This window comes from Polypterus senegalus, chromosome 4, assembly GCF_016835505.1.
Source record: "Polypterus senegalus isolate Bchr_013 chromosome 4, ASM1683550v1, whole genome shotgun sequence".
NCBI lineage: Eukaryota > Metazoa > Chordata > Cladistia > Polypteriformes > Polypteridae > Polypterus > Polypterus senegalus.
In genome coordinates this window covers 110,936,889-110,954,522 of record NC_053157.1, presented here as the reverse complement: position 1 = coordinate 110,954,522, position 17,634 = coordinate 110,936,889, and the positions used below count along the sequence as shown (strand labels likewise).

The window sequence follows — 17,634 nt, the reverse complement described above, 5'->3', positions numbered from 1 at the left end:
CATATAGAGCCACCAGTTAACATGACAATTACATTTTTGGGACTGGAGAAAAATTCAGGCATGGGAAGACCATGTAAATTTTATATAAACGGTAACTTGGCTAGAACTGCCTTCAGCAAACACTTGCAGTGCTAAGAACTCTGCTGCCATTTTTATTTATATATATATATATATATATACATATATACATACACACAGTGGTACCTCGGTATACGTCTGCTTTGGAATAAGTCCAACTTGGTATATGTCCTGTTTGGACACAAAAAATTTTGCTTGGTATACGACCTTTGTTTGGAATATGACTCGTGTGCTAACCTTGTTTACCTCTCTCGAGACAAAGCCATGACTGCCCACGAGCATTAGTGCGCCAGTTGCTAGCATTCAGTGAACAACCCGCACTATAACTCTCTGTGAACTTTCACGTGTGTGATATAGCGGGTTCACAGCTCCTGTCAAAGTCTAGCTTTAAAATAAATAATCACCGCACTCGCAGCTTGGTGAGGGGGCGTGGTGGTTATGTGGCTGAAGGTTGTCAGGGCGATTCGCAATGTGGGCGATTCTCACCAAAGTGCACTTGTGAGGGACCGTCCGCATTCATGATTGTTTCTGGGGCTGCTTATCTTGATAAACAGAAGCGCGAGTCAGCTAGAAGGGGAGTAAAAAGAAAAAAAAGACAGGAGGTTGAGTGAGTGAGAGAGAGTGCTGCTTATCTTGATAAACAGAAGCACGAGTTGGCTTGAAGGGGAGTAAAAAGAAAGAACGGATGCGAGAGAGAGAGAGAAAGCGAGCGAGAGCGCGCATGGATAAAGTGGCTGAAGCAGGCAGAGTGAAGGTCAGCTGCAAGTAGGGCGACTCCCCATTTGGGAAGCAGGCACCGGGCTTCTTCTTTTTTTTTTAAAGAATGCTTCTTGCTTTTAACTTCGTTGTTTTTAAGAAGACTTTTTTCTTTTGTTTTTAACCTCCACGTTTCACTTCTGATTTTATGGATTATTTATTGGAACTTTGGAGACTGCACTTTAATTTGAACACCTTGTTTTGTTAATTGTTTTAATAAAAGCACTTTGCACTTTTCCACCATCCCCTTGCTTTGTTGTTACCGATGAGGTTAGCAGCGAGGCACATTACCGACAGTGTAGGATTCAAGGGCTCCCCGGCAGCAGATGGGAGCATACAGCAAACCTGCATCATCACAACGTGATTTTGTGTTTTTTTCATGTAAATTTGAATTAATTGTTGAAAAGTACTAAGGTGGCATGCGTATCCGGGACATGGCTGTTGCATACCTTTTGCTGAGAACGACGGTATCTACGATTGTGAAAAACAAAGATGTTATTAAAAAGTAAAGTGAGGTAAAATTTTCATTTATATCATCTAATTGCTTTTGTATTTATGTATTTTAGTATTAAGCAGTGTTTAAATTATTTTATACAACCCCATCAATGTATAATATGCCAATAGCAATAGGATTTTTTTTTTCATGGGAACGGATTAATCATTTTCCCATTACGTCCTGTTTGGTATAAGTCAAAGGGTCTGGAACGGATTAAGGACGTATACCGAGGTTCCACTGTATATGTATGTGTATATATATATATATATATATATATATATATATATATATATATATATATTCACATATTCACAAGTGTTTTAAAAATTATGTCTTCAAGGTGGTGGCCATCATTAGCGATACACTCTTTGAGAAGATTCCTCAAGACACACATGACTTGTTCGGCCATTTCAAGGGGAATAGTGGTAACTTTATGGCCAAAAGCATCCTTGAGGGCTTCAAGGTTTTGGTCAGTATGTGTATACAACTTTGACTTGAGATAGCCCCACAAGAAGAAATTGGACACAGCGAGATCAAGCGAACATGAAAACCACCCAACTTCGCCACGCAGGGAGATCAGCTTCCCCAGAAACATCTCCTGCAAAACTTGCACTGATCTCTGTGTTGTAGGAGCTGCTGCTCCACCCTGTTGAAACCAGGCATCCACCACATCCACTTCTTCCAGTTGGGGCTGCAAAATGTTCTGTAGCGTTTCAATGCGCCATTCTGAAGTGACGGTGACTGTTGCTCCCCCCTCCTCAAAAAAGTAAGGGCACAAAATGCCAAATTCTGCAAAGGTGCACCAAAGGTCTCTGATGAAGTTTGAGAGGGATGGTTTCAGCCCAATAGATGAAGTTTTGCTTATTTATGCAACCATTCAAATGGAAATGTGCCTCGTCACTGCACATGACAATGGCATCTCAACGAACGGTTTGCAGAATGTTCGTGTGCAACTCTCTACGGCTCTCCCAGTCTCTCTCAGTGAATGTCTGCACTACCATAATTTTTTATGGATGGAAAATAAGGTCCTCATGCAAAATCCTACTCAGACATGTTGGAAATGCCTAAGGCAGAAGCATGTTTGCACGCTAAATGTCTAGGAGTCTGCAAAATTGATGCCCTTACTGCTTGGATGTTTTCAGGCATTCGTACAGTCTGAGGACGGCCTGGAGATTTTCTGTTCAGTGTTGTACCTGTCTGTCTAAATTCATCCACCTACAGAATTATTTTTCCGATTTGGAACGTCACCGAATACTGAAGTGCGTTTGGAAGGTGTGCTGCGTAGTAATGAGGGATTTGTTGTTTATGAAGAATGCTTCGACAGCGAAAGCATGGTGTGCACCAGACCAAGGAATGTTGCCAAATGAAAACTACAAGGGATTGCCTATCAAAGGACCCCCCATCTCAACCACCTGGGCTGCCTCTACCTTGCGCAATGACCTTAAGAATTGTGGTACAGTAGAGTCTCGCTTATCCTACCTTCGCTTATCCAACATTCCGTATTATCTGATGTCCCACCAAAAAAAAAAACCAAAAAAAAAAATACGCATCAAACGCCAACAAGAACGGCAAGTTGCGAGTGTGAGCGTAGTCTATTTTTTGTTGCTCCCGACTCTGCCGCAGCTAATCACAGTGGAACCTCGGTTTGCGAGCATAATTTGTTCTGGAAATGTGCTCGCAGTCCAAAGCACTCGTACAGTATATCAATGTCAATTTCCCCATAAGAAATAATGGAAACTCAGATGATTCGTTCCACAACCCAAGACTATTCATATAAAAATGATTAATACAAAATATAAAGTAAAAATCGGGTGGCATGGTGGCACAGTGGTAGCGCTGCTGCCTCGCAGTTAGGAGACCCGGGTTCGTTTGCATGTTCTCCCCGTGTCTGCGTGGGTTTCCTCCGGGCGCTCTGGTTTCCTCCCACAGTCCAAAGACATGCAGGTTAGGTGGATTGGCAATTCTAAATTGGTCCTAGTGTGTGCTTGGTGTGTGGGTGTGTTTGTGTGTGTCCTGCGGTGGGTTGGCACCCTACCCGGGATTGGTTCCTGCCTTGTGACCTGTGTTGGCTGGGATTGGCTTCAGCAAACCCCCGTGACCCTGTGTTCAGATTCAGCGGGTTGGAAAATGGATGGATGGATAAAGTAAAAATACATAAAGCAAATTCACCTGCACTTTACCTTTGAAAAGAATCATGGCTGGTGTGAGTGAGTTTCTAAACTCTTGTGGGATTCCACCCAACGGGACGACATGCGGAAGAGAGTCCTAAAGCAATCGCAGTCTCCCAGCGCTGTAGCAGTTCGATGTAAAAGCCAATCCGAAAAGATTGCGGACATGCTATAAGTGCCTGTCGTTGATGGGTGATACAAGGAACAAGGGACATTATAAATGCGCTGGGCTCAATATTACTTTCCCCCCGACCATGCCTGACTGCTGTGTCTGTGTATAGGAGAATGGCAGATCCCGCTACAATAAATAACCGCGCTGTTGCTGTTTCAAGCTTAATAAAGCTGGTGTTGCTAAAAGTACCGAGACTCAGCTTCGAGTTTTCGGGTGCAAGACGGGGACTCGCACATCACAGCACAAACACACACACACAGTCACAATGCTGTAGTAAACAGTATACGCTCGTACGGATGTTGACTATATTAGTGACGGAGTTAAGGCTAGAAACTGCAATTAATTACATTGAGCAACAAGAAGAAGCTACAGGAATCGACATAATGATGCTGCATAATGATGCAAACATGGCAAGACTTCACAGCGAAGAAAACGGCACTCGTCAGGAAAGCAGACTACGATCAAAAATGTCTTTAAATCATCACAGGACTTAACTTTTTAAGTACAGTACATACTGTATTTAACATCAGACAATTCTGTAATTGTAATTTTTTCAGTTAATTTATTGTTTTTTTGTTGTAAAACATAATTATTAGGTTCGTAATGTGTAAAGTTATAACATAGTTTGACGTTTAATAGGCTTTTTCTTAACACCTGCCATTATCCAACATTTTCGTTTATCGTTCGGCCAGCCCGTTTATGTCGGATAAGCGAGACTCTACTGTACTTCACTTTGGCTCACCCTGTTTGTATAAAATCCAACGTCTGTCTCTCTGTCTGTATGTATGTCCGCTTTTCGTGAGAGAACTACTTAACAGATTTAGACCTGTTTCTTTTCTATAATTTGCGTGAACATTCAGTTTGATTGTGCAGCTTTTCTCATCGCGCTAGGTATCATAGTTCACTTGCGGTAATGATTTATTTGCATGAATCTGAGAGAGAGGCTGTGGGGCCCTCCTCACTCACGTGCCAGTTTCCGATGGAGTCGTTCTACCTCTTGCCACGCACGGGTTGGAGCATACCTTGCCTCCGCTTAGCTAGTGATACCTGTTTGTTCAAAAGACATTATCATCTACAGATTGTTAAGGAGTAATGTTTGATGATTTTGAAAAAGAGATCAGAGCTACGTGTGTTTTAGAGGGTAGCTCTATCACGGCCACGTGCAGAACCCCATGCAGGGGACAGTGTCCCGTCTGAGCTGAACACGATCAGATACATTGCCAATGTTTGAAGTTGGAGTGAACCTACATTCTGCTTGGCCAGAATTACATTTTTTTTTAAAATTGATTTTAAAAGTTTGTCCGGTTTCACTACAATGTGTGCAGAGCCGTGGGGGATAGCTAGTCTACTAAATAATAAAATACTAAGGCTTGTGAGTGTTCAGTTCCTTAGAGCAATATGATTGATCAGTTTGACTTTGGTGACATGATCAAATGAAATGCAGGGGTGAGACACATGAGGAGGAAGCATAGGAGGCACACTGAGTGGGAGACTTCTTTAAATAAGGGAAGTGCATGTACATGTATAAAACCAGACATGAGGCCAGAAATGTGTCTAGAAAAGTATTTATGGTTTTATGGGAAAGTACTTGAGAGACAGCGTTAATCAAGAGAGGTTCGGACACACGCAAATACTGAGTAAAGATGCTGAAAGTACACGTAGAGTAAGAGATACATATTTTTTTATTATTCTATTACCTGCCTTCAACAGGTAGCGTGGCTAGTTTTATATATGTGAATTTTTCTTTTTTTTTTTTTTTTTAACACTGAAAATTTAGCCATCCCAGTATTAAAATAATGTTAGGACACTTGCAGCCATCAAGATCAAGACAATATATGAATAATATTTTTAAGTTAGCAAATGCTGGTTTTCAGTCATACTCTGTTGACCAAGCAAATCTGATGATAAAAAATTATACACATGGTAATGATCCATTTATTACTGAATGGGACAGTTACACATTGCACACTGTCACTAAAACTGAAACTAAAATTGCTGAATTTTAACAAAGACATTTGTGTCAAAGGTAACAGAGTTCAGATATTCTCTTATCAGCTCTCTGTTGTTTTCTAAAACTTTTTTTAGAATGAAATGCTGCTAATAGTATAAAATCTAGGATCACTTTTATAATTTTTTGATACCCAATAATTTTTTGCTTAGACTTAATGACGTAATTCTTATTAAAGCATTCATATGAATAAAACAACTGATGTGGTCAATTCTGTAAATGTGGTGCACTGTAGCATATTGATCTTTACTACAAGTAAAAAAGAGATTTTGAAACCTGTCTGTCCAGAAACAGGAAAAGATCAATTTCAGTAAAACAGCAACACATAAAATCTAATATTCTCTCCAAAACAAGTTTTGAAATTAAGAAATAATTTAAGAAAAAAGAAAAAAAATGACTTAGATGGAAACAACGGTCCACATGATGAGCAACAATACCAATCAAATATAAGAATCCAATTGTCCTTCATTCACTCAGAATATACAGCCAATGTAGGAAACACTTCAAGTAAGATAATGTTTTATCTGTGGAACCTCTAACATGATAACCACCATTTTGAACCCTCTCAAATGTACAGTTTTTAATGTTTGGAAAACATATGGGATTAAATCATTTAGGGATTTATATATAAATAACGTCTTTGTATCCCACAAACAATTACACTCCAAATTTAGCTTCCCATCAACAATTTCTCCACCATCTCCAAATCAGCAACTTTGCTAAATACAATCTACCCAATTTTTCTCACCTCCCACCTATTTCTATTCCAGAAGAGATACTGATCAGTCTATAATATATAAAACCATTTTAAAGTCCCTTTCTTTCAAAGATCACAGAGTGCAGTGGGAAAAGGATCTCTCTCTCTCAACATTTCAGAAAAGGAGTGGAAGGCAGCCATGCACAGAATTCACTCTAACTCTATATACTGTATGCAATGCATCCAATTATTCCATTTAAAATCTTTTAACGAGCACATTTATCATCTTGTTTTAAATTGTCCAAAGTATTTCCTGGGTAAGATCTAAAGTGCAAACATTGCAATCAAGCTCCAGACTCAATAGGTCACATTTTGAGCATGTTCCAGACGAACATCACTGTGGACAAAACTTTTTAAATGCCTATCGGACACAATCACTCCATTAATAGCGGAGTTTGGTGTACTCCCAGATGGGCTTAAAGTGGACAAGGAGAAACAAACTGTAATTGCCTTTACTTCACGATTAGCATGTAGATTTACCTTGCTCAACTGGAAGAAGCCTAACCCACCACTGTTAGTCAGTACGTAACTGATGTTATAGACTATTTGAAATTGGAAAAAATCAAATTCTCACTTAGACAATCTGTTCAAAACTTTTTTAAAATCTGGGAGAATCTAATCAATGACATTTTAGAATAAACATTTATATTGTGGAAAAGGACTTCTCTTTACTACTCTGGTTATTGGCCTTCCTCTCTTTTTCATGGAGGTTAAATTGAATTTAGTTTTGTTAAGTTTGACTTGATTGTATGGAACATTACATGCTTTTAATAAATTCAATAAAAGATTAAAAAAACACAAATATAATAAAGTTGTTCATTTAAAAATACTTCATATATTTAAGGAGTTGTAAAATTATGAAATAACCACTTTATTTGGTCAGGTGCATTACAATTGCATAACTTAAAGAAAAAACAGAACAGCTCACATAAAATAGTGTATTCTGTTCTTGCTGAGCATTAATACCTGCAGAAATGTCATGGGTAGAAGTAAGTATCTTTTGATAGCATCTTGTGTAAAGCAAAAATCTATCGATCAATTAAAGTAGAATGATGACAGACTCAACATCCAAGAAGTAATGCAGACTTTTTAGGAATGGTATGTTACAGTATGTTCACATTCTCAGTGGAGAGGCTGTGTAATTTATACATTTTCTAACAATTTAAAGACCAATTTGTGCACCACTACCAATATGTGAAGATATCAGCACATAACATGCTTGCATGGAAAAACTATTAGTCTTCACTGGCATTTGCTTCTAAGTTATTAATCAAACTGTAATCTTATATGAAAAAATAGAACAATATAAACACTGACACATATTGCCCTATACAATCTGCTCAATAAATTTTAAAATGATTTAAATAAATAACCGCATTGCTGAGGGCAGAAAAATCTTTTTCAAAATGTCTCCTAAAAATTCTTTTAGTGTGCATGTTGGAATATAGGCCAACACTAGGTGGGGTATAAGGAAGCGGTCGCTCCAGCTAAGCGATCAGGTAGCTGGAGTGACTGGAGAAGGGCGACTGGCCGCGTAAGGCCATGAAGGCAGCGGGAGTCGGGAGGCTTGGAGGTTGAGGTCTTTGATGTGAGTGTCCTGGTCATCAAGGAAACCAAGTCTCGATCTGGGATGAGTGTGCGAACGAAGCCAGTGATCGGGAGGCTTTCAGACCAGTTCTGGAGACAAGGCCAGCTGCAGGTATGGCGACTCTGCTGTTGCGTGGCCCTGGCGGGAGAAACAGGAGAGCAGCCTGGTAAAAGAGGACACCGGGCTTGTGTTTTTAAAGGAAACTGTTTTTCTGCATTGTGTTTTAACCTCGTTGCTTTAAGAAGACTTTTATCTATTTATTGATTTTTACCTCTATGTTTCAATTTTATGGATTATTTATTTAATGACTTTGGACACTGCACTCTTTTATTTGAACACTTTGTTTTGTTGATTGTTTTTAAATGAAAGCACTTGACACTTTTTACACCATCCCCTTGCTATGTTGTTGCCTCACTGCTAAGTTCATCTGTGACATTACCGATGGTATTGGGTTAAAAGGGCTCCCAAAAGCTGAAAGGGAGCATGGAGCTGAAACCGCATCGTCACAAGGTGTAACAAGAGCTACTGATATTTAAGGTAAATTTCATCAGATATGTTTTGTTGAAGTCCCCATCAACAATTAAAAAATTAGGATGTAACCATCAATACTCTGTAATGATGCAATATAGTAATGCTGCTGTTGGTTTGCAGGAGGATCAAGACAACAGTCAGAAAGACACTTGAGAATTCCTTCAGCAGATACAATTGATCATCCCTGATCATTAAACAGTCAGTGGACTTGGCTACCTTTATCCGTTTTTTTTTTCTGGATTGAATCATAACAGTTGTGCTGGTTAAAGGAAAGATGTGATAACAACTCCATATTAAAACAGGCTACAAGGCAGACTGAATACTCACTTTAATGTTTAAAAGGTTTGGTGGTCATAAGTAATAACCATGGAAACAGACTTTCGATAACAACATTATATACAAAAGACTGTGAGGGCCAAGTCTCCATTGCCCCTGATAATTATGTTTCACAATGTTGCAGCGTTCTGGATTCAATGGTTTTCATTTGTATGCTAGGTTAGTTGTGGTTTCTAAATTGCCTGAGTAAGTGTGAGATTATGATGTCAGAACTTCAGTCCCAATTGGTGTTGGGTGATGTTTAGTGCTCAGTTTTGTGAAGATAGATTTTGGCTTCCTATAACCTTATAACAACAATTACCTTCAGAAAATAAATGCATAATTGGAAAATCCTTAGTACTGATTCTAAAAAATATTTTTACTCAAAACAATTTTGTAATGAAACTCTAATTTCTTCCATTAACTGATGTTTGAGAAATACAGGATATTTGTTAAGCTTTGCCCAGCTTCAAAGTATGTTTAAGAAGACAAGTGTCAAACATAAAATGGGCACTGGAAATAAAATATCTTGTGTAAAGGCAATGAAGTTGGTTTTAAATTACACTTGTGTGTTTAATATATAAATGTTTCTTTTAAAAATATTTGGAAAACAAGAGATTACATAAGTATTCTTAACCTATAGCTCCTGCTTTTAGAGTATGCAAGTTTAATAAAATAAAAAAAAGAAAAACAGAAATAACCCCGACATATCGACTGATAGACAAGTCAAGTTGGGGAGCGTGCACTGGTACAGTGCGTGCCGCACCCACTACATGGCAAAACAACTCAGGATCCCGATTTGCAACCCCCCAGGCAGACATACGGTCCAGTCCCACCCTTCGGAAATGACCCTCTATCTGCCGAAGCCAGATGTTATGTAAGCGACCCCTTGGCCTGGTCCAGCCACTCGGGTCCCCAACAATGAGGATCTTACGAGCCAGATCACCCTCGGGGAAACGCGCCACTTGGCCGTAGTGCCGTAACTGACGCTCCCTCACAATACAGGTAATGTGCCTCATTTGGGAATCCATGAGCAACCGCTCATTCGACTCAAAGTCAAACTAACGGTACCCAAGGATTTACCAGACAGATACAGTACCAAAGAAGTCCAGTCTTTGTCTCAGGCAAAGATGCCTAAACTAGGGCCCGCGGGCCAAAGTTGGCCCATGGTAATGTTTGATTTGGCCCGCCACACCATCCGAGAAGAGAGGGGGGTGTGGAGGGTGATGCCTTTGACACAGATCGTCATTTGTAGTTTGACATAACATTTTTGTTTGTTTTATTGTTGAACTACAAAAGAGTAAACTGATATAAAATGTTTAAATTAAATGTAAATTAATTCTATTTGCGACACTCCACGTCAATTAACGTCAACAAATTAACAAACGCAGTAATGGAGAAATCAAGGTGGTGGCACACAGACAAGAGAAATTTTAAAAAAGTTTGGCATGACGAGTTTTTATTCACTGAAGTCAAATCAAAGGCAGTATGTCTAGTTTGCAAACAGCCGGTTGCTGTTTTAAAAGAGTACAACATCCGTCGTCATGAAACAATACATTCTGCAGCTTTCTCAAAGTACAGCGGCGAGGTGCGAAAACAGAAGACTAACGAGCTGCTTGCTAAACATCGATTCGAACAGAGTGCGCTGCTACGTCCTTTAACAGCACAAGAAAGCGCCACACGGGCCAGTTATCAGATTTCCGCTCTAATTGCTAAAAGTGGAAGAGCCTTCGCTACTGGAGAGTTCGTCAAGGAATGTCTTACAGTGGCTGCAGAAGCAGTTTTCCTTCTCAGGTACGAATGTTCTCACAAATTAACCTGTCAAGAAATACTGTCACCCGACGCATAGAGGACATGGCTCAAGACATCGGCGAGCAAATCAAGACAAAGGCAAGTGCGTTCTCTGCCTATTCAATAGCCTGTGACAAGAGCACCGACATATCCGATTCCGCACAGCTGTTGGTATTTTTGTGTGGAGTAAATGAAACTTTTGAAGTGACACAAGAGCTGGCTGGCATTGATACTCTTTCTGGTACTAGGACAAGATCTCTTTTTTGCTGTTGAGAGAGTGTTGGAAAAAAATGAAGTGGGAGAAGATGGCTGGCATTACAACTGACGGAGCGCCGGCAATAGTAGGGAGGAAATCTGGCCTTGCTACATTAGTGTCTCAGAAAGTCAGTGAATGTGGAGGAAAAGTTGTTTAAGTACCACTGCATTTTACATCAAGAACAACTATGTGCTAAATCTGTCGGGCATGTGGATGTGATGCGTGACGTCGTCAAAATTGTTAACAATATACACTCCAAGGCGCTTTCTCAACGACAGTTCAAGGCACTGATGGAAGAGATGGATGCGCAATATGGTGATGTGTTGTACCACCAGGAGGTCAGATGGCTCAGCAGAGGAAAAGTTCTCCAGAGATTTTTTGATCTGCGTAATGAGATCAGAGTTTTTCAGGAAAGCAAGGATGGTAATATTCAAGTGCCCACTGATAAGAAATGGCTCTCTGACCTGGCTTTCCTTGTGGATGTAACAGAGATGCTCAATGTTTTGAATGTTCAGCTCCAGGGAAATTACCAGATTATCACCCAGCTTTTTGATCACGTCAGAGCCTTCAAACAAAAACTACTGCTTTTCAAAAGACATCTCTCAGCAGGTAACCGTAACATTTACAGTTATAATATTCAGGAAATTTTATGTGGAATTATAATTATATTATTAGTAATTATATTTAGAATTATATGTGGAGTTTGCATTTATAACCAGTCATGTCAGCATTTGTGTTTTTGTTGTACTTCAAGCTGATAAAATTTGCTTAAAATTAGCTTGTTTCTTAAATTGTCATGAAATAATAATTTCCTCCTTTTTCAGTTATTTATTCCATTTTTTTCTTCCTCTGTTTTACATGCTTGCTTTGTTCGTTTCACTTCCAATCTCACACTGTTCTTTCTGTTTCTAACCCCACATGCAGGAAATGTAGCCCATTTTCCCTGTCTTGGAGAGGTAGGCATGGTGAAAGAGAAGCTCCATGAATATGATGCTGTTCTCAGCAACCTTATCCAGGAGTTTGACAGTCGCTTTGAGGACTTCAGACACAACACTGCTGACTTTGAGTTGTTTGCTTAACCCTTCACCATCAGTGTGGATGCAGTCAGAGATGATCTTCAGATGGAACTAATTGATCTTCAGTGTGATTCAGAACTGAAACACAAGTTCACATCTCTTCCTTTGACAGACTTCTACAAATGTGTCCCAGCAAACAGGTACCCAAAGATGTGCAAGCAGGCACAAGTGATGCTGTCTCTGTTTGGCAGTACCTACCACTGCGAGCAGACTTTCAGTTTGATGAACTTGAACAAGAGTAAACTCAGAAGCAAACTAACTGACTCATCTACAAAATATCTTGTCTTTGTCTGTAAGTCAGCTACAGCCCAATCTTGAAAAACTTCTGAAAAATAAGGACCAGTTTCATATCTCTCATTAGGTCACGGACATTGCAACCGAATGGTTTTATTATTGCTTACAGCTTGACTAGTGTGTCTGGCATGGAACTGTATTGTACATTGAACACTTGCAGATTGTTTATTTTTATTGTAATAAGTTCATTAAAATGCAAAACTTTACAAATAAAATTGCATTAGTTAATCAGATTAAAGTTGTTTTATATTTATTTTAAATATTATGAAATAAATAAGGGGAAACCATAGCAACTTTAATGTAATGCAGTTTGATATATGATGCAAAATTTACTTTTGGCCCACGGCACCTCAGTCAAGTTTGATTTTTGGCCCTTCATAGGAAAAAGTTTGGGCACCCTGGTCTCAGGTCACTGGATAGCGCCCATGTCTTGCAACCATATAGCAAGACATGAAGCACCAGGACTCTAAAGACTTAGACCTTCGTCCTTTTGCATAGATATCAGGAGGGCCACACAACCCTTTCCAGCGAACTCATGACCCCCCCCCCATGCTCTCCCAATCCGTCTACTGACTACCCAGGAAGAGTCACCAGAGACATGAATGTCACTGCCAAGGTAAGTAAACCTCTCAACAAGGTCAACACTCTCTCCGTAAACAGAGACACTGCTGATGGCTGTGCCCAAGAAGTCATTAAAGGCCTGGATCTTGGCTTTTATCTGGGTCATTCGCAAGCCCAGACACTCAGACTCCTCACTCAGTCTCTCGAGTGCCCCGATCAGAGCCTCCATTGACTCCGCGAAGATCACAGCATTGTCAGCAAAGTCAAGATCCGTGAATCTTTCATCACCAACAGGTGCCCCACAGCCACTGGACCCCACGACCTTGCCCAACACCCAATCCATACAAGCATTGAACTGAGTAGGAGCAAAAACACACCCTTGACAAACCCCAGAATCAACTGGGAAAAACTCAGAGGTCCTGCCTCCACTCTGCACAGCACTCACAGTACATGATATCAAGCAACTTCGAAGGGATCCCGCGAACCCTCAGGATGTCCCACAGGGAAGCTCGATCAACTGAGTCGAACGCGTTGCGAAAATCGAGAAAGGCTGCAGAGAAACTCTGCCGATATACTCGTGTTTGCACTCCATGAGAACCCTCAGTGCCAGGATGCGGTCGATGGTAGACTTCTTAGGCGTAAAACCAGACTGTTCTGGTCACTAGTACGTGAGCAAGTGATCACGGATCCTATTGAGGATGACCCTAGCAAGGACCTTACCTGGCACTGAGAGCAGTGTTATCCCCCTGTCGTTGCTACAATCCAGGCGATCATCCTTCCCTTTCCAGATAGGGACGACAAGTCCCGTTTTCCAGTCAGTTGGGATGATGCCAGTCTCCCAAATGGAAGCAAAGACTGCTTTCTATGCTAGGAGGACAGCCTTACCACCAGCCTGGAGAAGTTCACCCCAGATACCACAGATCCCTGCAGCCTTTTCCCCCCCTCAGCTGGTTCACCACCTGTGCAATCTCAGTGAGACTGGGTGGTTCACAGCTAATTGGAGGATCAGCTTCAAGAACCATGGACCCAGAGATATTCAACGTCCGAGCCGGAGGATCAGCTTTGAATAACTGTTCAAAGTAGCCAGCCCAAGCAGGTCAACTGCAACTCTCCGAGGAACAGATTCAGATGCGTGTAATGATAGACAGATAAACTTTATTTGTCCCCAAGGGAAACTGACTAAATACTAAGGCATTATTTCTTATTATATTATTGTTTGATGGGAATTGAAATGGCAGTAATTATCTTTTCTGGTTAGGAATATATGAGATTATTTCCCACATCAAAGCAAATACCTTTCTATGTCTCTCTCTGTCTTTGCATTTTTCCCTGACCCAGTCAATGGTATGGAAGTCATCATATGTCCCAACTCCTGGAATGGGTTCATCTAGAAAGTCCAGTAAATGAGTTGTGCTGTTTATATTTCCTCCGTTTGTCATGGTATAATTTGTACCTAAAAGAAAACAAAAAAAAAAAGACAGGGCAATACTTTTTAAAAATGCCAAAGAAAACCATGAATGCCAACTGCAACAGAAAATAAAACTATATAATATAGCTGCTTAGTTTTCAGCAGCTTCTTTCAACATTCAAAACACTTATATCACTTCAATTTGCTACCTTACTTCTCACATAATAATTATCAGCGGAAACAACACAACTTAGTGTCCTAAAAACCTATAAGTTATTCTCCATTTACGTAACAGTTAAAACAGAAAAACATTTAGCTCCTCACTTGCAAAACAGTTTTCAGAAGGTTATATTCCTGTTTGGGCATTAACATGAAAATATTTATGCAGTTTAACTAGTAACTACTGTACAACATTTCCTTTTTCTTAGTCTAAGACTGTTCACAAAAAACATTTGAATTTACTACATCTATTTTATTAAGTAAAAATTACACTAAGTAAAATGTTATAAAAAGCATATAAAGACTTGGACTAAGTTTGAACAGGACGGCTATCATCAGAATACATTTACCATGCTAGTGTCTGTATATCATTGCATTACCAAATATATAAAAGGAATGCTCCACCCAAAAATTATATTTCTTGAAAATGATACTTATCTATACTAATAAAAGGCAAAGCCCTCACTGACTGACTCACTGACTGACTCATCACTAATTCTCCAACTTCCCGTGTAGGTAGAAGGCTGAAATTTGGCAGGCTCATTCCTTACAGCTTCCTTACAAAATCTGGGCAAGTTTCATTTCGAAATTCTACGTGTAATGGTCATAACTGGAAGCTATTTTTCTCAATTTACTGTAATGGAGTTGAGCTCGAAAGCCGTGGGGCGGAATTTACGTGTGACATCATCACGCCTCCCCGTAATCACGTGAACTGACTGTCAACGCAGTGCGTAAAAAACCAGGAAGAGCTCCAAAAAGCACTGAAAAAAACATGCATTATACAATTGAGAAGGCAGCGAAACAATAAGAAGCGAGCATGTGACATATACAACCATATTCATGAGTGCTGCTACTTCGGAAACAAAGCACAGTGTAAACCTAAAGTTTAAATTAAGTTCAAAGACACGCTGCCGCTGGCATTTGTCATGCCCACGGGTAATGCGGGATACAAGTTTAATGAGAAGACACAGGATATAAACGAGAGTTTTGATCACTTTGTAACTAAGTTAAAATTGCAGCTGAAGTGCTGTGCTTATGCAAATTCCGAGAGACTGTGTTTGTGGGGTATTGACAGTTAAGGCGGGTGGGGGAGTCACGTCATCATCTCCCCTCCCATTCACCTCATTTCGCTCTGAGCTGAGCTCCGCTAGCAGTCTTACAGAAGTGACTTTGTGACGCTGCTAACAAATACTCACAGAAAAATCCACAAGTTAATACACACGCTGTCTCTAGAGTTTCTCCACACTGAATCCTCCAGGTACTACTTACAAAAGGTTACATTGACAATCGTGTTACGTTATTTTTAAAATGTTTCCTTTTCTTAGGACAAGCACAGCTGAGAAGCTTCGATGCATGTGCTCCATAACGCGTTAAAAAATCATGCATTTAATCACACTTTCAATTCCAAGCAAAGGGGAACTTCCGTCAATAAATGATTTCCTGGTACACTGATTAGCGCTTCCCAATTAATTTTATCCTCGCACCCCCTTGGTTTGAGAAGAAGTATGAAAAAATATGAGGTTAACACAGAAAAACAGATCACCAATTGAATCTTTATGAATAATCGATTCGCCATCAATAATTGTTTTGGTAAAGCCATACTCAGTGTAATCCTCCTTCCATTTTATAAATTTTCCACCACTAGCCATGATTAAATGAACGGTAAAAAGTAAGAGCGAAGCGAGGGTGACTTATTCAGGCAGGCAGGCGACGGCTCAATAGCTCGAATTTGGATATAAGTAGGTTCCATTTAGTCCCCAGAAATATCTTTGGTAGGAATGGAAGTTGAATTTAGTCTTTAAATTTCTATGGTAAAGAAAAAGGTATGCAATGATGACTAAATTTAACTATATAAAGTCATTCCCGAATACATAAAGTCAAAACTTGATTATATAAAGTCACTGTCGGAATAAATAAAGTCAATACTTGAATATATAAAGTCATTCCCAAATATATAAAGTCAAAACCTGAGTATATAAAGATGGCGTTGGAATTTTTCGGAATATATAATGTAAGCTCTGGAATATATAAAGTCAAAACTTAAATATATAAAGTCAGCATCGGAATATCCGTCCATTTCCCAACCCGTTGAATCCGACCACAGGGTCACGGGGGTCTGCTGGAGCTAATCCCAGCCAACACTGGGTGCAAGGCAGGAACCAATCCTGGGCAGGGCACATGCATCATTTTCAAAACATTAACCGAACAGTGTTTTTTTTATTTATTTTTCAGAATACGTTTATGTTAACTTAGTTCAGTTCAGAGTCGTTTCAATCAATAGATTTTGACTTTATATATTCAGGAATGAGTTTATATACTCCGATTTTGACTTTATATAATCAGGAATGACTTTATAAATTCCAGTGCTGACTTTATATATTCTGACGCTGACTTTATATATTCAGGAAATCAATGTATTTGCCTGTTTAGCATCCTATAGTATATGTGTGTGTGTATATATGTACACATGTATGTATATATATATACCAATAAAAGGCAAAGCCCTCACTGACTGACTGACTCACTCATCATTAATTCTCCAACTTTCCGTGTAGGTAGAAGGCTGAAATTTGGCAGGCTATTTCCTTACAGCTTACTTACAAAAGTTAGGCAGGTTTCATTCTACGTGTAACGGTCATAACTGGAACCTACTTACATACATATATACGGCCATAGCCTGCAGCTCGGTCGCCGTGTTAGGCGGAGTTGCGACCCTCATCGTCACGCCTCCCACGTAATTGAGTGCCTGCCTATATAAGGCCATCCGTCGCTCCGGTCTCTACATTCCCTTCCTTGCTTGCTTCACCACGGGATTCACGTCTCCCTGCTGATAACTACAGCCTTTTTATTTAATCCACAGCTTCTCCACTGTTTTATTGTTCATTTATTACGATTATAGTTATTGTATAGATATTTTAGACTTACTTTACATTGTTCAGGTACCCATTTCCTTTATCATTCCAACCGTACACTCATTAACATGTCTATCGAGGTGATCACCATCGATCAAAGAACTGTCACTTACCGAGTGGTTTCCATGCCCGGAAATGGGACCTACCTTTTCCATTCTCTTTGTTACATATTGCACGGCCATATCAGGCTCACTCTTGATATCCGGAGGAACATTGTGTCTTATGTATTGAATGACTGGGACAGGTTC

At 39.8% G+C, this 17,634-nt stretch overlaps 1 protein-coding gene across 7 annotated transcripts in view; it reads right to left on the bottom strand.

The window, feature by feature from the left end:
* Nucleotides 1–17,634, bottom strand: part of LOC120527578 (H(+)/Cl(-) exchange transporter 3) — a 197,754-nt gene that overhangs the window by 52,946 nt on the left and 127,174 nt on the right. For 6 of the 7 annotated variants that reach the window (XM_039751150.1, XM_039751149.1, XM_039751152.1 and 3 more), the window contains one exon: nucleotides 14,143–14,300. In XM_039751150.1, coding sequence (XP_039607084.1) covers nucleotides 14,143–14,300 — 158 coding nt within the window. Of the gene's footprint in view, nucleotides 1–14,142; nucleotides 14,301–17,634 lie in introns of those variants that run through there. The other variant, XM_039751155.1, reaches the window with a different exon arrangement.